We start from the raw sequence: 21,814 nt of genomic DNA, 5'->3' as shown, positions 1-21,814 counted from the left end.
ATATGTCAATGCAAGTTGTTTTTAGTTTTGACAGCTCTTACATTTATTTTAGTCTAGGACTAGTCTAATCCTTGTCCAGGAAACCGTCCCTTTAGGGTTAAAATTACATTCTTCAGAATAACATATTCACAGTTTATTCTATATTGTTGGAAATTGCTTTTATTAATGTTAATGTTTTAATGTAAAAAACATTGGAAAAAATTTAAATGAATTGAAGTAGCAGTGCTCTCTTGGGGTCACTTGCTTATACAGAGCATCTTCCCTTCACCACTGAATGAATAACATACAACTGTTTTTCTCCTGACATCTCTCAAAAAACACAAATTATGATGTAACTTACAGTATGTTTTAGTGTGCGTCTTGTCAGATTAACCACAGGTTGTACAGTTGTTCATCACATTAACTACGGATGTCCAGAAACGGTCTAAATACTGACTGATGTGTTTCTGTGCTGCTTAGGTTCAGAGCTGATGCCCAAAGCTCTTTCTACCCGAATCATTGGGGGAATCTGGTGGTTCTTCACCCTCATCATCATCTCGTCATACACAGCAAACCTTGCTGCTTTTCTCACTGTCGAGAGGATGGATTCACCCGTGGACTCGGCTGATGATCTGGCCAAACAGACCAAAATAGAGTACGGGGTGGTTAAAGATGGAGCCACCATGTCCTTCTTTAAGGTACAATCTCATGAGTTGAATCATACTGTTGGGATTATAAGTTTGTTTGTTTTTCCTTTACTACTGCACAGAGTATAGCTATTTCACATAACAGATGTTTAGATATACTCTACAACAGAGATTCTTAACCTTTTTTGGGTACTGGACCCCTGCCATGTCTCAGACTATCCTTACTGACACCCAAGCCCTGCTCCCACTCTGCTTTTTATCTAAACCACAACGATTTTGTCTAAATGAAAAATGTTAATGCAAGGTGCAGTCCAATAAAAACGTACTTAGTTTTAATAATATTAAAAAAAAATTATATTTGGCTTTTAATTGTTTTCAGATGCACAATAATTAATCAGGGATGCATTTCCCAAAAGCATCATTGGCCAACTATGGTCGCAAGTTCCAAATTGAAAGAGACAAGCTTGTCATGTATGCAATGAATACTTAAAATTTGACCTCTGCATTTAACCCATTCAAGTAAATAGCAAACAAGTGGTACAAGTCATGAACACACAAACACCCAGAGCAGCGGGCAGCTATCCCAGCGCTGGAGGAGCAATTAGGGTAAGGTGCCTTGCTCAAGGGCACAACAGTCGCCACCCACCGGTCGCAAGACTTGAACCGGCAACTCTCGGGTTACAAGCCCGACTCTCAAACCAATATCTACAACTACCCCCTGTTTCTTGGCAATAAAGCTGCAGTAGCTCCCCCCTCTGCCTCTTTTTCTTCTGTTTTGTATGAAGCCTGTGAAGTGGATGGGCCTTGGTCTCCCTCCATATTCAGAATCTCAGACACTGCTTTTGTTTCGATTGACTCAATCTTGTCTGGCCTGATATATCGAGTCTTGAAGCATGGAAAGACCAAGGATGCCATATCAAGTAGTTCGTCATCTGTTCATCATCATACTTCTTTATACATCTCTATGTTCTTTGTGAGCTGTGTGTCATCATCAGAATGTCTCAGTACCTCTGTTCTGAAGAGGTCCAGCACAGGCTTAAGTTAGGACACACTCGCATAAGATTCACCAGACTGTGAATTTGTGAACTCAAAAAGTGGTTTTTAGGCCTCGCTTATTGACTCTAAAACACCAATGTCCTGCCAGGTGGGCAACATGTGCCTGGTTTTCTTGTCAGCAGTGAGTACCTGATGATAGCCTTGTGCTGCTCAATCACCTTTGCCACCATCTTTTGACGTGAGCCCCACCTGGTAGGATGATTTTGTCACAATCTTGTGTCTGGGCAGTTTAAGTTCTTCATGAGCAGTCGCAAGGTCTCTTTTCATTTCCAAGAGAAAGAGAAGGCAGACACTATTTAACAGCCCAACAGCTCGTTCCACCCTCTTGTCTCGCTCTCTCTGTGGAGGGAAAGGAGATTTTTCTCTCTGAACTGATATATATGTTCATAATAAAATTTATTGATTTGATTATTTGACAATTATTGGTGTTTTGTGAGCTTCATTAAATTACGATCACATTAAATATTTAGACTAAATTATGCATTTTCAAATATTGTTATCATGGATCAGTTTTATGCTTGTAATCATTAATATTTTAGATCAAATGACTAATAAAATATTGATTTGACTGTTTTGAAATTATTACATTTTTTATCATAATCGTTGTTGTTATTATTACTATAGCTGTTTTGTTATTACATGGAAAACAGAGACTAAAAGTTACTGATAGCCAAGTGAAGTCAATGTCCAAAACACTGAAATTGTGTCCATTTGTTGAGTGATGCTTTTACCACGTTTGTTCCACTATCAGTTGTGATACATACTTGTCTGTTTTCACTCAGCCCCCAGGGTGCGAGTGCTTCAATCATTCCTTGGGCAATAACTTCACCTGTATGGTCTTCAGGACTGAAAGCCGTTTGAAGACATTTGCTCTGAAGATTCCAGTCTTTGTCTACAAAATGAATCATAAGGCTCAGATGTGAGACTGGACCGTATATATGAAGTAGTGGTAAAGAATTGTACATTATGCAGCTGCTGCTCTACCGTCTTCCTACACTCCTTATACAGTCGGGGAAGCGGTGTTTGCAAGAAATGTTTTTGGCCTGGTAGCTTGTCTTTGGAGTCAAAAGCATGGATAAGATTCTTAAATCCCTCATTTTCGACAAGGCTAATGGGAAGCATGTCATTTGCAATGCAATATGCAAGTGCCTTTCTGATGTCTCCCTGTGTTTGCCATGAGGTAGTTGCACTGGTGCTTGTAGATGGTCCACGTTTACCAACACTTGTTTGGGACTGTATTTTTTTGCATCTTCAGTGCCTACACAATGTTTAAGAAGGTTTGTTTGTGCAACTGCGTGTCTCTAAAGCCAGTGTCTTGAAACTGGATCTCAAGGCTTCAGGAAGCGTACATATGCTACCTGAGCATGGACATCGAAAACGTGCCCCCAGAAAGAGTAGATGCCCTTGTCTTGTTTTCTGGTTCCTTTTAATTAAACAATTTATTTTATAGCCTAAAAACAGGCTTTATATTCTGTTTACCTTTCCATAATCTCCACAATTGGAGGAAACAGCTAGATCTAATAAATTGACTTACTATAGAAAAATGATGCACTTCACTGGATATCCCACCAGGTTCATAGAGGTTTTTTTTTCACTGATGTGGACACCACGAAAGCTCAGGTGTTACAAGAAAAAGCTTTACGTATCCTGGTTAAAGAGGCTATTATGGTGGCACAGCAAAGCCATTTCTGGCTTATCTACCCATTGTGGTTGTCCAGAAAAGCCTTTTCTGTTTTTTCTGCCAACTGTGGTGGCCCATCAAGGCCATTTCTGGCTTTTCTACCAATTATAGTGGTCCTGCAAAGCCATTTCTAGTCTTCCCTTGCAGTTTGAGGCAGTTAGAAACACAGTTGAAACGCACACAGTGTTCTTTTGCTCTGTTCAGCTCTTGTCTGTCTGGAAATCAGCAGAAGGGAAAGGCTGCCTCAGAGTAGAGGCTCGCACTTTGGGTCATTACCCCAGAATTTCCCCATTCTCTGGGGGGTTCGGGCTCATTCTGTCTGAGGTGTTGCCTCTTCCTCAGCATAGGCTAACAGCGCTTCTTTATCACACATTTGTAGAGCTGCAGGCTGGGCTACACCCTTTTGGGTTCTACAATTTTAGGGTTAAGGCAGTTTTGTTCTGAGTGCTGTCAGCTCCAGAAACTTAACTTGTTCATTCCTGCGGGCCAGGTAATGCCCCTTTTTAGCAGGCACTTTCTCAGGAATTTAGTTCCCTATATGCGTGAACTCTCTCTCATAGTTTTTTTTTTAAAGAAGAGCCGGTCACCAGGTTCTGTGCTTGGTTATCTCTATGACATAGTCTGTTTCGAACCTTATTTTTTTGGACTCCTCCTTAAGGGCTGGTTATAGTCGTGCGTAGGTCCTACGGCGTAGCTGCGACGGCGTAGGTTCTGCGTCAGTTTTCATTGATACTTTTGCATCGTCGGCCGCGTCGACGTGCAAACACACGGACAGACCGCTGGTAGAAAGTAACCACGTAGAACCTACGTACGACTATAAATCGGGCTTTAGTGGTCCTGTTTTTATTTCCTTCATGGGTTTCCTTTTTATTAAACCATGAATCTTCCCCTCTGAGGCCTTTCCGCCTTCACCCCTGAGTTAAGCTAAAGTCCCCTCAGTAACTTCCGCTCTTGGGTGATCTTGTTCCGTTTATTACGGACTTTCCACTCGCTTATCTTCTCTGAAGATTTCCCAGCAGCTGGCTAGCTCAGTGCTATGCCTCTGTAGAATTCACTTCCCTCCCCTTGTGTACAGCCGACTTCTCTTGTGCGCTGGAAGGTTATTTACCTGAGCAGGCTCCCCCTGTATGCTTTGCATAAGGTTTTCAACACAGTCAGTTTCTGTGGAACTTTTCAGAGAGACCCCCAGTGTCACATTATTGACACAACATCGAGTAAGTGACCGTTGATCAGTTGATCCTATCTCAGCTCCTCCACACTAAATCTAAATGAATGATGCAAACCGGCATCCATTTTTAACCAGATCTCCGGAGAGGAGTCATGGTATGCAAATTTCAATCGCCTATGTTCATTGGCCATTTTCAGATAGTTTTGCGTTAACCGAAATTGCGTTAACTCTGATAACCGACAGATTGCGTTCTGCCGCTAATTTGCCCCGTTGAGTAAATCTGGCCCATAGTCTGTTTTAGTGATGCGTTTCTGAAAGATGTTCGCGTAGACAGAGATGGCTGAAAGCGCACCCTGTATATTTTCTTTCTTTTTAAGAAGCACAATGTTTAGTTGGTATTATCAGTATACACAAATAAAAGACCCTCCACAGTTTCAAATGATGTATTAGTCATATTTGTATTTGAAGTATTTTAAGTTTCTTTGTGATTAAAAAAGAAGAGGTTGTGGTGCCCGCACCACAATTGACAGAGTTGTGGAGACCAGCCCAAAGGAGGATGGGAAGATAGATAAAGAAGAGGCAGATCATCTCCAAACATCTTTTATCCTTCCTTGGCAATTTGAACAAACCCAACATGATACATTCAAATTGACCAATCAGAAGACCACCTTTATTGACAATGATCAGTGCGTAAAGGCTTGGCAAACCCTTTGATAATTAAAAACTACTTTTTAACCAAGTTTCGGTTAAAGCCAAGTTACAAGCATCCTTATTGCCTGCAAATCATCAATCTTGCTGCTTAGATATTGGACATTAGCCATGATGATTGATGGTCGATTTGTTTCATTTTTATTCTCACCTGTACCCCTCCTTTCCTCCCACTTTTTATGCATTTTCCGAGAGGTACAATCCTGACTAGTGGAAAAGCATTATTCATGAACATCGTTTCCATGTGGCAGACCAATGGATATCCACAATATCCACAGGATAACGAACATTTTAAAAGTCCAAAGCCACTGAAGGTAAAACTCTCGACCATACTGAATCCTCCCTCACTGGTTGTTTAACAGGTGATCCATTCAGACAGATGCGAAGGAGAGATAAAGCCCACAATAGGGCAATAAAAAGCACATCCATTTGGCAAAGTTGACCCAAAGTGAACATCTTCAGCAACAAAGTCCCAAAATGAACTTAACACGACATACAAGTTGTTTTATTTCTGCTTCTGATCACCACGTGCCTTGCGCCCCCTGTACTGTTGATTTCTGACACATCATGAGAGAGATTACATTCAGGATTTAATTGAATCCCTAAAGCATTTTTTTGCCACCAGTATTGAATGTTAACAGACGATTTTTGACAGACAGCTTTAGCCAACTTTTCAAAAAAGATCCAACTTTCCTGTGCTTGGACACTGAGAATTAAATCAATACTATTTCACAAAAGAATTTTTTAAAGCTTTTTTCCAGTTAGATCTTAATTCCCACTGTAAAAGCAAATTCTCTCGCTTCCCCTGCATGTTTGAAGTTTTACTTCATAATGATTTTTTGATTTCAAACTTTCTGCTTTTGCCTGCAGGCTTTTACTTTTCGGCTGCTTTGAGTCTTTGCTCTCAGATGCCATAGAGCCAAGCAGAGGTCTAAAATATATCGCGTTTCCACAAGAAATCTTCCACTGACAGTGACACAAAATCTCTGGGTCCTTAGATCGCCGATTACGTATTTATAAGTTCTGTTAAAATATAGACTACTTGAGCCATTTCTGCTGATGTTGTAATATTTTCATATAGGCCGTGCTTTCCTATAATCTTCCAAAGCGTAGCTCAGCATTTTCTTGTGGATTTATGTTGGGACGTAACCGTGCTATCAGACCTATCAAAATGTCAATTATTTATAGTTGAAAAGCTCATGAGCTACAGCATTTGATACTGCACAAACGTTAAGAAGCAGACTGTCGGGTCGGGACTGAAATGTTAACACAAGGTTTAATCAAAGAGCAAACACATGTGTTCATTGTCTTGGGTCACTTTAAATGTTTCACGCAAATGAAGCAACAATTATCCTTGATTAGCTTCACTTTCTAACGTGACCTCTTTTACAAAAGCGTGAAATGGCATTTAACTGAGTGTTAATCGTGAGGTTAAAGCTTCATTATTCCGAGACAGAAAACCACACACACACACAGAGAGAGAGAGAGAGAGAGAGTGAGAGAAAGAGAAATACACACACCTAATAGACCCTCAAGACTTTATATTTCTAAGAGACTCCATCGCTACACTTAGCAATTTTATGCATACTATTTCAGCACTAATTCTTTAGTATAGAGGACATAGGGGTGGTTTCCCGGACAGAGATTAGATTAGTCCTAGGCTAAAATAAATGTAAGAGCTGTCCAAACTGAAAACAACTTGCACTGACATATCTAAGGTCTAGTCCTGGCTTAAGCCAATCCCTGTCTGGGAAACCACCCCATAATGTATGTACTGTTTTTTTTCTCTTTGCATGAAATACTCAGCCGGTCTTTGACAATATGTGCAAAAGGAACCATTTCACACTACAATGTTCTCATCTTTGCATTTCCATTTCGAATGTATGGCAGATAACTCTATAATAGAAATGTCATTTTTCTAGGATTAATTTCTGAGACTTTACCTGCTGAATTAAACATGTAATGTTTATGGTCATGTGAGAGTGCCACAGTACACTGCTGTTTACAAAACGCGCAATTTGCATATTTAACCTTTAAATGCATACCTCGGTCCTTGGTGACCTGGTGCATCATTCACTACCCCCACATATTTTAAAGTTAGACCTTCAGCTTCTTAGTTTTCCTAAATCTACATCTTATCAACAAATTAATGACTATGATGATGACTAAATTATTAGTGTGGGACTTCAACCGTGTACATTTTTAACATCTGTTTGATGACTAAAATGTCAAAATATAAAACATGCTTTAATTTATCATTCTGGAATTGTTAATAATCTATTAGAACATATTTGGGCATTTTAGAGATCCAGTCGCGTATGATAAACATCCGTCACTAAAGATCCGAAATTTAATAAAGATTAGGTAAACACAACCAGAAAGCTACACTCTTCGAACGAATGTGTTAAAAACAACACATTAGTGTTTTTATTGAAACAACACATTTTGTGTTACTTTTAACACAACTTGCATTATGTTTTAATACAAAATCAACACAAAATGACACATAATGTGTTAAAATTACACATAATGTGTTAAAAGCTTAACGCACAAAGATGTGTGAATCCTTTCTAAGAGTGTATAGTGTGGCATGTACTTAGTATGCAGTAGGCTGGTATAACATTACAAACCTATTAGTTTATTACAGTACACACCTTAAACTAACAGCAGATGATATCAGTAACAATCCAAAGAAGAGGTGTCACTTATAAAGCAGATTCCCAACCATTTTCAATGATAGTTACAGATGGCGAGAAGAATAACATTTGAAAAAGAGGAGGAACAATAACAGGTGCTCAAGGTTAAGAGAAGAGCGCTGTATCTGGTGCCATTTCTCATAGCAGCTTCAGTGTTTTTCTCTTTCGTAGAGAAGAAAATGAAATGAACATACAGCTCCAGTGTTTATAAAGCAGACAAAAACTGTTAACAAGTCAGTGTCAGATTTCATTAGGATGTTGATTTAAGGGAACAAAACATGCTATTGTCAAATTCTTCACTGTCAGCTGCACCTCCAACAAAATGTGTTTTCATTGTAAATGCTTTTTGATCAAAAGGCTTTTAAGCTCATGCTAAACATGATTCTTTACAAGTGTCTCCAAACCATCGACTGCTGGCGTACATCATCTCATAACAAATGTTATACTGTCGGCCAAATGTATGCAACAATATAAAGCCAATATCAGCTGGGTTTTACTTTAGACAGCTTTCCCCTTTATTTATTTTACTTTTAGAAATCAAGAGTGTCCACGTTTGAGAAGATGTGGGCTTTCATGAGCAGTAGACAGAGCACATCCTTTGTCAAATCTATTGAAGATGGCATTCAGAGAGTACTGAAGTCTGACTACGCCCTGTTGATGGAGTCCACCACCATCGAGTATGTGACCCGCAAGAACTGTAACCTCACACAGGTCGGTGGCATTATCGACAGCAAAGGTTACGGCATCGGCACACCCAAAGGTACGACCAACATCATAACACAGATTATTCTGATGTTAGTGATGTGAGCACACACACATTACACTGTCAGATTACACAGAAAATTATTTCATCAGTTGTATCGCTAATGTTAATCCTACAGAAGATTTGCAATAAAAAATCATTTAACTTATTTCTTTATTTTTCCACGATGTTTTTTTTTGTTAAGCTGCTTTGCAACGATGCAAAACTGTAAAAAAACATTATAGAAATATGTATTGACTTAATATTACAGGTACATAAACTTAACACTTTACCATAAGGTAACATCAAATAATGATGAATGTCACTTTTAACACCCTTTTTAAAAACAGTACATCTTCATATACAGGATTATGTATTTTTTACATTTCATATGAATAAACATATGGGGTTTCCCAGACTGGTTTATCCTAGTCCAGTGGCGTGTTTACCATTTTGGTGGCCCTTTGCAAAGTCCAAGAACCGGGGCCCCCATGCCCCAGCATTGCCCAAGGTTTTTCATTTTAATTGCACAACAATAATATTCAGTATATAGAATTAAGTAAGATATAAATAAACCAGGTTTATTTTGTTTTACACTGCTTAAAATAACACTAAATTGTTAATTTGGTATGACAAAAATTTTTGGTTTAAAAAAATTTTTCACGCCCCTCAGATATATATTTTGCTTGCAAATGTATTATAGGATGTATTTAAAACAATGTAATTAAAACTGCAACTTCAGTGTCTGAAATCTTACTAAAAAAAAACTAAATGAGGAAAAAGAGGAAGCATTAGATTAAGATTCATACTGATCTAACAAACTGAACTAATTAACACCAGCAAACAACATTGTAAGTTGGTTATTGCTTGAATTTATGGATGGGAATCACATAAAACTCTTATGTTCATATTGCAAAAACAAACTTACTGTGAGATACAACAAGCATATAGACTAGAAATACACTAAAGATGAGATTTTAATGACAATGATGAGATACAGAATATGATTTGTCGTCTATTTTCGACGTGATTAAAACCCCTGCGTGGTGTCTTTATCATGTTTATACCTGTACGAGTGTGGAACAAAAGATGCGTGTCATCAAACCGAACCACCAATCACAGGTGTGAAGCCCAAAGTCTTTAAAGTAAACTTGACCATCGAGTGAATGTTGTGCAGTTACGAGAGCACAGAGATAGTCGAGCGAGCGCTCATTCCAGCACTTGTGTGGCTGCATTTGTGCGCGCTGAGCAGAGGTGCGCTTTCCCGTAGAGTTTCGCTCATGAAGTAGCCTATATGTGCCCTCGCGAGGATGAGCGCAAATATTATTCTACGTGCATACTCCCACATCTCTCGCTCACGCGTGCTTTATCCGTACCTTAGATTCGGGTCTGAATAAACGTGACATACTTTCCCACACCTTGTGGCCAGTAGGGGGCCCCCCAAGCCCGCGAGGCCCCACGCAATTGCGTGGTTTGCGTGGTGGGTAAACACGCCACTGTCCTAGTCACAGACTAAAATGCATGATTGAGCTGCCTTAATTTAAAAACACCTTGTACTGACATATCTTAACATGCCATTGTTTTATCTCAAGATGCACACCAGTATTGTTTTTTCTAAGGTTTGTTTGTAAAACCTACTTAACTCTATCCCCACCATTAATGAGTTATTCTGCCAATTAAGAGAAAATATTTGCATAAAAAACATGTTCCTGATGAATTTTCATGTGAATCTGCAATGCCGTGATTATCCACTAAATGGCGCACTTACCCAATTTATGAAAAAACTAAAGCCAAAACCTTATTTACTAATTTTAAACTCTTTGTTTGTTTTGATAATCGTTCTGAATCTGATCTCTCAAAATTCCTTCAGCTTTTTGCTAAAAATAATTGTATTTGTAAAGAAAAATACCCTTATTTAAGAGTTTATATGTAGAGAAAGAAAATGGATAGGATGAAACTTTTATCCCATTTTGTTTGTTTGTTTATTGTTTGTCTGAAAGCAGAGGGTCTGTTCTTTCATTTTATATATTTGTATGTTTATATATTTTTGAAAATCACAAAAAATGCTGACGACCAACATTTCAAAAAATGGCTGCTGGGGAATGAGTTAAATGTCCTAATATGACAAAGGCCTAGTCCTGAATTAATCTAAACCCTGTCCGCCACTTAGTGTTGTTAAACAATCAAAGTTTCTTGTATTACCTCAAAGGGACAGTCCACTTTTTTGAAAATATGCTCATTTTCCAGCTCCCCTAGAGTTAAACATTTGATTCTTACCAGTTTGGAATCCATTCAGCTGATCTCCGGGTCTAGCGCTAGCACTTTTAGCATAGCTTAGCACAATCCATTGAATCTGTTTAGTCCATTAGCATCGCGCTAAAAAAAATAACCAAAGAGTTTCGATATTTTTCCTATTTCAAACTTGACTCTTCTGTAGTTACATCGTGTACTAAGACTGACGGAAAATTAAAAGTTGCGATTTTCTAGGCAGATATGGCTAGGACTATAGTCTCATACTTGCATAACCAAGGGGACTATTTTCAAGCAGTGCGTAATATCACTACACCTGCTGCAGCCATGTTACAGCAGCAAAGTCCTTGATTATTACGCCAGTTCGAAAGAATAATTCTTAGTCATATCTGCCTAAAATCACAACTTTTAATTTTCTGTCGGTCTTAGTACACGATGTAACTACAGAAGAGTCAAGTTTGAAATAGGAAAAATATCGAAACTCTTTGGTTATTTTTTAGCACGATGCTAATGGTCAAAACAGATTCAATGGATTGTGCTAAGCTATGCTAAAAGTGCTAGCGCCAGACCCGGAGATCAGCTGAATGGATTCCAAAATGGTAAAAATCAAATGTTTAACTCTAGGGGAGGTGGAAAATTAGGACAATAAAAGAAAAGAAAAGTGGAATGTCCCTTTAACTCTCTGAATATTGAATGTCAATGTTTTAAAACGTATGACTTTGTCATTGTTTTGTTAAAGTAATACTGTGGAGCAGTGATGGTAGTAATATGAGCTGTTTGCAAGATCCATCAGACTGGTCAAATTCACATATGAACGGTCATTAAATGATTGTATATTTTTGCAGAGGTGGTTTCTATGAAAGCTCCTGATTGTCTGGTGAACGTTCTGTTGATGTGTTTTATTCAGGTTCTCCGTACAGGGATAAAATCACTATAGCTATCCTGAGTATCCTGGAGGATGGTCGTCTACACATGCTGAAAGAGAAGTGGTGGAGCGGCAGCAGTTGTCTGGAGGATGAGCGGCACGAGACTGGACCAATGAGCATTCAGAATCTGGGTGGTATCTTCATCATCCTGGCCTCTGGTCTTCTTCTCTCTGTGTTTGTGGCTATAGGAGAGTTCATTTATAAACTGAGGAAAACTGCTGAGCGTGAACAGGTGATACTCACTATCATAATTGAATACCTACTATCAACATACATTACTACTACCATTATTATTATTCATTAGTTGATTGTGGCCACATTTAGACACCAGAATACAGTAGTTATAACATCATTATTTAACAATACACTGACAACCCATCAGAACACCATAGAAGCATGCAGACGCTCATTTAGCTTACAGAAATGCAACATACAAGCATCATGACAGAGAGTTTAGGACGGATGCGTTCAGAAAACTTTTCATAGTGTTTGGTAATGTCTGAGGTTTATATCAAGAGTGTCAGTTGGGAACATCAGACGCACACACACATCAATGCCTACCTTTACATATGCAGATGCTCAGATATTCAACATTCTGAAGTGACAGCCTGCTGAATTACATTCACACCTGATAACATCATAGTCATTTATCTGCGGTTTGAATGAAGAGATGAATAAGCCCTTCAAATGGCAAACAGATTTGAAAGTAAATACTGAAATCACTTCCTCTTTATGTAGACACATTTCACAGATAAGATTCCACTGCAGGAGGTTGACATTTAAACCACTTTGATCATGTATGCCAGTGTAAAACCATGCAGTCGAATGAGAATATTTTTATCACACATCTCACCAAACTAAATCACTGCATTCTTTCTACTCAAGCGGACCGTTTTTAGTTTTGCGAAAGCATGCAATTTTGCAAAAACGTTATCGGGTCAGATATACGTTTTTAAGGCAGAAATAAAGGAATATTTTTAAGAATTTGTTAAGCGTGGAAGCATTTCAAACCTTTTATGAGAGAAAATCAAAACTAGGGCGAGAAAATATTGTTTATTTCACATCTGAAGGACGTGAATGTACTTACTTGCTCTTTTGCTTTTGTTTCCCCCCCCACCATGTGTCCTTTTTTTCCATCAAGAGGTCTTTCTGCAGTGCAGTGGTGGACGAGATCAAACTGTCGTTCACGTGCGAGAGACGAGTGAAACACAAACCCCGGCAACGGCCGTCGCCCGAGCCGAAGACGCACGCGGCGATCAACATGCACTCCTTCAACGACCGTCGCCTGCCAGGAAAGGACAGCTCGAGCTGCAACAGCGCGATGACGCCCGTATTTCCATGACGTGCCTGGGCGACGGGCACTTGAGGCACGTCCCGGGCGGCGTACCCGAGAACAGGGACTACGGGCCCGAGATGATCACCGCATTCACCATCAACCGCAGAGACATCCGACATCAAACGAGCAGTCAGAACGGAGGCAGTAAACCGGGTAGCGAGCACATCCTCAAACCAATGTATCCCACCATGCCGTTGAGAGAGGGCGGCCGATCCGTGTCCTTCCTGTAAGAGCCCGAGATCTCCCAAACCGAGTCTGATGTTTACAAACGGCACTAGAACGCAAAGCTCCCGAACCCCAACTAAATGAAAATCTAGGTTTCACACCGCGATGGACCTGACGAGGCTTTCTGAAGCATGGCAATAAATGAAACTACAGATTAAAGGGAATCAGATTTCTTTTATAGCACATCGATTCATTTTAAAGAGTTCTGATCGTTTCCGCTCGCGTGGAAATCCTGTGGCTGATGTTTTGCGGTGTGTTTCGGCGGAGGCCACAAAATTAAACGACGTGCTCTCGACGGACAGTAACAACGGCGGTCGAGAATCTGAGAAAACCTTTACAGCCGCCTGTGTTCATGGAAATGCACAAAAATAAACAGGGTTTAGTCACCTCAATAAATTAAAATATGAAGAACAATTCCTTTCCACGGCCCGTAAACTCATTGCGCAGTGCTTACAAGTGAGACTTGCAGCCATTTTGATTGATTTGTGCTTCATACTTTGCCAGCAGATGTTTTTTACACAGCAAGATCTAACGGTAATGACAGATAAACACAACGCTTGCCAAAGATCTGTCGACCAAATGGATTCAGACACTTGAAACGCAGTTTTCCCTGCAAACGAGAAAGCGAATGACATCTCGACTCCATTGTTTGTTCAATTTTGAGTTATTCCTGAACATCAGACCTCCTTTTCGGATCAAGAATTTTCCCTTCACAAAGTACGTGGAGTATACCGAGGCTTCAAACGCTGGGATATGAATCCAGAATACAAGAGCTGGAATCTCTCTTCTGTAAGTGCTTTGATGTACAGAGTTCATAGGAGGCGTGGCCTTTGTCAAATCATTAAATCAAAAGGAAATGATGTTTTTATCCCATCTGCCCTTGTTGTTGTCTTTGATTCATGAAGAAATAATGAAGGTGTTTCTGTACTACTGTTCCAGAAGCAAAGACAACTAATTGTTTACTCGTTCTCGTGTCATTGTTAAACTCCTGTCAAACAAGAGACCGAAAATCATTTAAGTTGTTATTCGCAAATGACCTGACCATCTTCGTTTAGGGTTGCATTTTCACGATAGGTGACATAACAGCCAAGAAATGCAGATGAGCTCCGAATGAGGTGAAGAAAATGAGCAAACCCTTTAATAATGTTTACTCATCAACCTTTTTTTCTTCATCGGTCAATGTAAAGGTACTTCAGAAGTGAAATGAAAGGATCCTAACCAGTTGAATAATCAGTACCAGAGATTATAACCTCAGTTGTGATATACCATCAGTTCAGATTCAGTCCTCTACAGCAGTAGGATGTCTGTGACTGCATATCAGTCAAAGTATAATGTGAGGTGAATCGCGTTGAAAGGTGTAAGTTTAGGGTAAGGGCCAAGTCAAAAACCCATGTTTTCCATATTTAAGTCTTAATAAACAGAGACCTAGACAGAGCAACATGGCAATATATACAGTATATGTGTATTAGATATGAAAAGTGCAATACAAATGTCCGTCACGGATTAGAGAAGATTAAGGTAAACTTCAAATCATTCTCATCGAGTTTCACCTGATGAAGCGTTGACATGACCGGGTGTAGGTGCTACGAGTCTTCACCCGCTGCCCGCTCACGGCAGCTCGACCAATGACAGGCCTCCGTGAGGTCAATAAACACTGACGAATACAAACAATGAAAAGCATTTTTCTGTTCAACGTTTTTATGGTGAATTACGTAACGATCAGAATACCTTCATGTGACTCGATGTTTCTTTGGTGAAATCTCATTGTATATGTGGTATTCGAATTATGTGTCCTTTTAAGACTCTTGCAAAGTAGGGTATATATTAGATGAAAATGACAGAAAAAAATACTGTATTTTGCTAAATACCGATGATTTTTACCTGTATTTTCCTTTTCTTTCTTTTGTGCGCTGATGTATCGGATGTGATACATGCACATTGTATTATAAGATCTAGTCTGAAGATAACTAAAGCTGATTTAAAAAAGCAATCATTTAATGTCCTTTCAGTTTGATTCAGTGAAGAGGTTGATATTAATACTGTATGTAAGACCTCGGGATATTCAACAACCTCATGTATTCATATCAGATGTACATAAAGACTTTAATCCGAGTAGACTGATTGTCATTTTCACCGGTCATTGATATTTAATTATTTATTTCTCATTTTTCCATCCACAGTCTTTAAAAGTCTTTATAGATTCTGTAGAGATTGCTGTTTTGTCATATCTGTCTTATCACTTGTTCAGTCTATTTTTTACAAAAAATGAGGAAAAAAATACATCATTTTATACTTGCTTACATACTTCAAATTGTATATCATCGTGCAGTTCTGTTTCTCTGAAATCTTTCAATATTTTTTATTCATTTTGACAATACAAACCCCTTAAAGGACATAAAAGACGTGTTGTTATGAATGAAGATTTCAATTAAATATCAAGAGCCAAACATTAAAGTTCTGTCATTTATTTACTTTCATGAGATACAGCAGATGTTTTGAAGGATCTTCACGCAGCTCTTCATCACAGATATATAAAAATCTAAATATAAAAATAAAGAATGGAGCGAAACGTAACTTTTCTTCTTCATGTCTGTCACATGGTAAGCGGTTACGTTTAGTTATTGACATCTAACGCTTTTAAATATAAAACAAAGGGTTTTTATCACAGAATAACAGCTTCACTTTTGCTTGATCTCACACAAAGCTATAATATGACTTCATAAATAAATCTTATAGATTATAAGACATAAGACAACATTTCTGTTTTCTTAAAGCTGTGGATGGGAACTCTTTAAGATTCTTTACAAAACATTTAGTTTAGCAGACACAATAACATGAGGTTTATAATGTTAAGAAACTGCAGCAGTCAGTTTGTCTGTAGCAGTTTGGCAACGTTACATTCATTTAAGACTACAAATCATTATTATTGAACTGAATTCAATTTAATATTTACACTGTGACACATTCATTGTACAGTAATTATTGACATTTACAGAATCATATTTATCACAAATGCCTTTATATCTTACTGAATAAAAGACAATGAAGTATTCATTAATATCAGTCTGAAATACATTACATCAACATTTACATCGGGTATTGGATCAATCAATCTTATTTACTAAACATAGACGTTTATTTTATAAAAAATAAACAATGAATAAACAATGTGAATATTGCTGTTTTACAAATTGTATGAAAGAAAAGAAAATAAACAAACTTTTCCATATCTTGTGCTTTTTATATTTTATTGATCATATTTAACAGTTTTGCTATCAGTGTACACATGTATGCAGCTGATGTAAAGGTAATTCAGATGATGTGACTGTGATGTGCTTATATTTCGTTAAATCATCTTAACCAGTATACTGCAAAAAAAAACTTTCCTACTTTATATTTTTGCTTCAGTACAAATATCTAAAAATCCTTACATTAAGATTTTCTTGATGAGCAAAATGACTTAAGAAAATAAGTCTATTGACAAAAAACATCTAATTTAAGTAAATTTGTGCTAAAAACAAGCAAAAAAAATCTGCCAATGGGATAAGAAAATGTTTTTGAACTTTTTCTTAAACACTTAATTCAACAAAATAAAAATCAAGAAAAATTCACAAAAAATAATATACAAATAATTAAATACAAAAAACTTTTGTTTAAATGTAGCTTAAATAAATTTATTGCATCCACTAACCTTAAAAAAAAGTAAATTGAATGAATATTTTTCTTCAGTGTTGTCTTACCCAATTGGCAAGTAAAACCATAGCAAACACTGCTCATGTTTTGGTCAGAGAATGTAAATGTCTTTTGCACAATATAGTTTTCATCTTTTGTCTTTTTCTGCTTTGTCTGCACAAGTTTAGCTTAGGTTCATGTTGGCTGGCGCTGTGTTTTCATTTGTCTTTGAAGTGAGCGTCCATGCGTAGCCCTGCAGCTCTCAGATAAAGAGAGACTCACGCTAGGAGAGGATTTCATTCACACTTCAAAGAAACAACAGAGTGACAGTGTGAATTACCAATGTTCATGTTTACAAAGATACAAGAGACATATACCTGTGAAACTGTGCAGAGATCAGCTCTAATAGAAATACAATTCTTATCATGAGAAGAACTTTTAAAGAATTAAATGTTTAAACAAAAATTAAATATCTGTCAATTCAACTTTATTACTTTATAGTGCTTTTCACTGTTTGCTTTACAGAAGCCACCAAATAATAATTGACTCATAATTGCATCATAACAGATCATACACTGTAAAAAAAATCAGTAGAAATTGCAGCTGGGTTGCCGGTAATTTACCGTAGATTTAAATTTATGTTATTTACTGGCAACATTTTGTTCAATGTTGAATGAACATTTAACATTTACAAGTCTTTGTCTTTACAGAGTAAAAGTAAAAAAACAGCATCAAGCAAAACGCTCTGGGAAACAACATCTGAAGCAAAAAACAGAAAAAGGTTGATGATGATTTCTGGTTCCCAGAATGCTTTGCATGAGGCTGTTATTGTATAGTTTATTCTGTAAAGATAAGGACTTGTTAATATTTAAAATTTATTTAACTTTGAACAAACTCTTGCCAGTAAATAACATAAATTTAAATCTACGGTAAATTACCGGCAACCCAGCTGCAATAACAGATGTGTGTGGTTCGTAATTTCATGGAATAAAAACAAGATGGCCGCCGGAGTATATGGCTGGTAAACTACTCTGTTTGAATCGAAGTGATTATTGTCATTATAAGTGTATTTTGGATAAGAATCTAAGTGTTTTACCAAGAAGAACATCCCAATAAAGGGAATTGTGCTGGAAAATTGAGAATGACAAAGCCAAAAGGTAAAACCAAACAAATTGATACAGACAATGGGAATGAGGAAAGTAACGCAGCTATGTTTGGCATGGCGGAAATACTTAATGAAATTAAAGCATTTCGCATTGAGACGTCGGGAAATTTTGTGGCACTGAGGAAAGAAGTGAGCGACTTACGAAATGAACTTGGAGATATTAAAAAAAGAATGGACACTGCAGAACAGAGGATGTCTGACAGTGAGGACAATGAGAGGAATATTACGCGAGTAATGATTCACATGTTACAGCAACAAGTTTTACTCAAAGAAAAATGTGAAGACTTGGAAAGTCGTTCAAGAAGGAATAACATCAGGATTTACTCAGTGCCCGAGAAAAGTGAGGGAATTAATATGATTGACTTTGTGTCGAATTTGATTCAGGAACAACTTGGTGTTACCGCAGAGCTTCGCATTGAACGTGCGCACAGGATATACGTGCCAAAGCGGCCTGGGCAACTCGAGCGTCCCCGGTCTATTGTGGTGGTATTTCAAAGATATGCCACAAAACAGAGTGTGTTGAAGGCAGCGTGGATGAAGAAAATCATACAAGTGAATGGTAATAGGATTTACTTTGACGAAGATTTTACTCCAGCTGTCTACAAGGAAAGGGGGAAATATAAAGATGTGCGGAAGCTGTTGCGCGAGAGGAAGATTAAATATCGCATATTATTCCCTGCTAAATTGAAAATCTTTTGTGAAGACGGTAATGTCAAAATTTTTGAAAACCCAGCGGCAGCTATGCGAGGCCTATCTGAGTTTGGTATCACCATGAACCTACCTGAGGAGGAACGAGATCTGGAGACAACGCTGTGTGCGGCAGGTTGGCAAACGGTTGGCTCTCGCAGAAGGAAAACGGCGGTGTGCGACTTAGTAGATGCTGTTAAATCACTGTTGGACAATACGCATTTAACAGGAGCTACATGTTAAAGACATGGGGTTTCGGAGCATTTCAAGATTGGGATAATGGGCAATTATGGACAATGACATTAAGAAGGGACTGCGTGCACAAGGTATTGACTTTAAGTTTTTATTTTAAAGGCGCTGATTTGACAAGAAAAATGGAAATGCTGAGAATTAAGTTTCGTCTTGTGTATTTATGTTTGAATATTTCATTAATGATTAATGGTTGAACAAATTAACCCATTAGAGATGAGAGAAAATGGGGAATACAAAATATATGATTTAGATGTAGATTTGGATTCAGGAAGGCATGTACGAAACCAAAATTTAATTTCATGCAAATATTATAGTGAAGATGAATTTAATTTAAAAGTGAAATTAGACAATAATTTTTCACTTGTCCATTTTAATTGCAGAAGCCTTTATACAAATCTTGACAAAAATATAGATTATTTAAATACATTAACAAGCCAGTTTGATGTTTTCGCTTTTTCAGAAACATGGTTAAATGCCGACAAAGGTTATGATTTGGGAATCGAAGGATATAGTCTGTATCATGTTGACAGACCGGGAAAACGAGGAGGAGGTGTGGCAGTGTTTGTTAAGGAAACATACAGAAGTACGATTATTGAAAGAATGTCTGTGGCTATAGAAGGACTTCTAGAATGTGTAGCAGTGGAGATAGAGTTGGAAACAAAGCAAAGAATAATTATCGCTTGTGTGTATAGAGCACAAGGTTCAAATGTAGAAGTATTTAAGGATAAACTCACTGCACTTGTGGATTGTTCAATGTTAAAAAAGACTATGTGGTTATGTGGTGATATTAATGTGGATTTAATGAAGACAAAAGGCCAACCAGCAACTAATGATTTTTTAAACGAAATGTATAGTAAAGGTATGTTTCCAGTGATAATACAACCCAGTAGAGTGACAAGGACAACTTCAACATTGATTGATAATATTTTTTTTAATAATATTGATATAACCTTTTATAGTGGTCTGCTTTTATGTGATATTAGTGACCACTTACCAGTTTTTATGGTCTGTGACCTAAAACTTGGTAAGAAGACAAGAGAGGTTGATAAAGTTAAATATATTCGTAGTCGGACGGAGAAGGAAATAGACTCATTTAGGAAGGATTTGATTAATTATGATTGGAGTAAAGTTTTGGTTGAGGATGTTAATAAGGCTTATGAGGCATTTTTGAATATATTTGTAACCCTTTATAATAAAAATTGTCCCTTAAAAATGGGTAAATAGTAAATAAGTTTGAAAAAAAACCATGGATAACAAGCGGGTTACAGAAGGCCTGTAAAAAGAAAAACAAACTATACCGAGACTTTATTAAATATAAGTCTCGTGATCATGAATTTAAATATAAAAGATACAAGAATAAGTTAACAACTATAATGCGACAGGCAAAAAAAGATTATTATAAAAATAAATTGTATGAACACAAGACTAATATTAAAGAAACTTGGAAAATTTTAAATAAGGTTATGAAGCCAAACTTTCAGAACAATAATTTACCGGAGTATTTTGAGCACAAGGGTAAGGTTATTAAAAATGGAATAGATATTGCAAATGAGTTTAATTCCTTCTTTGTCAATGTCGGACCAAATATTGCGAAAAGAATTGAAAATTCCAATCATGTAGGTAATAGTGTGACAGGAGGTAGTAGAATCTTACAGTCAATGTTTCTTGACGAAATAACTGAAACTGAAATCTTAGACATTGTGAGGAAGTGTAAAACTAAAACCTCTTGTGATGGGGATGGAATAGATATGACCATTGTAAAAAAAACAATAGATTGTATACTCCAACCTTTAACTTATATTTTTAATCTTTCCTTTAGTTCAGGTGTTTTTCCTCAAAAGATGAAGACTGCGAAGATAATACCTATTTTTAAGAAGGGTGACAAACACGAATTTAATAATTATCGACCTGTTTCAATACTTTCACAGTTTTCAAAAATATTAGAAAAATGGTTTATTTATAAATTGGATTTATTTTTGGAAAAAAATAATTTACTGTTTGAGTATCAATACGGATTTCGTTCTAATAGATCTACCGCTGTTGCATTAATTCATTTAACAGATGAAATTCTAGCTGCAATGGATAAAAAGCAGTATCTTGTAAGTATATTCCTGGACTTACAGAAAGCGTTTGATACTGTCAACCATAATTTATTGTTGTCAAAATTACAACAATATGGATTAAGGGGTCGGGTATATAAATGGCTTGAAAGTTATTTAAGTAATAGAAGTCAGTATCTACAATTTAAAAACTATAATTCAAATCATAAAACGGTGGTATGTGGAATTCCTCAGGGTTCGGTAATTGGTCCTAAGCTTTTTATATTGTTTATTAATGATATATTTGAGGCCTCCAAAGACATGAATTTTTTATTGTTTGCAGATGACACAACAGTGTTTAAGACAGGGGCAGATTTAAATAAATATTGAAAGAGAAATGTCAAAATTAAAGAAATGGTTTGATTATAATAAATTGTTTTTGAATTGGGATAAGACAAATTATATGGTTTTTGGAAATAAGGGAAAACAAGAATGTACAAATTTAGTTATTCAAGATGTAAACATTGAACGTGTTTCAGAAATCAAATTCTTAGGGGTTATTTTAGACAGTAAACTAAGTTGGAA

At 37.1% G+C, this 21,814-nt stretch overlaps 1 protein-coding gene across 1 annotated transcript in view; it reads left to right on the top strand.

The window, feature by feature from the left end:
* grik3 (glutamate ionotropic receptor kainate type subunit 3) overlaps positions 1–16,560 on the top strand; it is a 135,343-nt gene extending 118,783 nt beyond the window's left edge. Inside the window, exons 13-16 of the mRNA XM_065246343.2 lie at positions 460–677; positions 8,470–8,695; positions 11,835–12,085; positions 12,997–16,560. Coding sequence (XP_065102415.2) covers positions 460–677; positions 8,470–8,695; positions 11,835–12,085; positions 12,997–13,419 — 1,118 coding nt within the window. The 3' untranslated portion in view covers positions 13,420–16,560. The remainder of the gene's footprint in view (positions 1–459; positions 678–8,469; positions 8,696–11,834; positions 12,086–12,996) is intronic.
* Positions 16,561–21,814: the final 5,254 nt, after the last annotated feature.

Source organism: Paramisgurnus dabryanus, chromosome 13 (genome assembly GCF_030506205.2).
Source record: "Paramisgurnus dabryanus chromosome 13, PD_genome_1.1, whole genome shotgun sequence".
Taxonomy (NCBI): domain Eukaryota; kingdom Metazoa; phylum Chordata; class Actinopteri; order Cypriniformes; family Cobitidae; genus Paramisgurnus; species Paramisgurnus dabryanus.
Note: the sequence above shows the minus strand (reverse complement) of the source record. Positions and strands in the feature narration are given on the sequence as shown.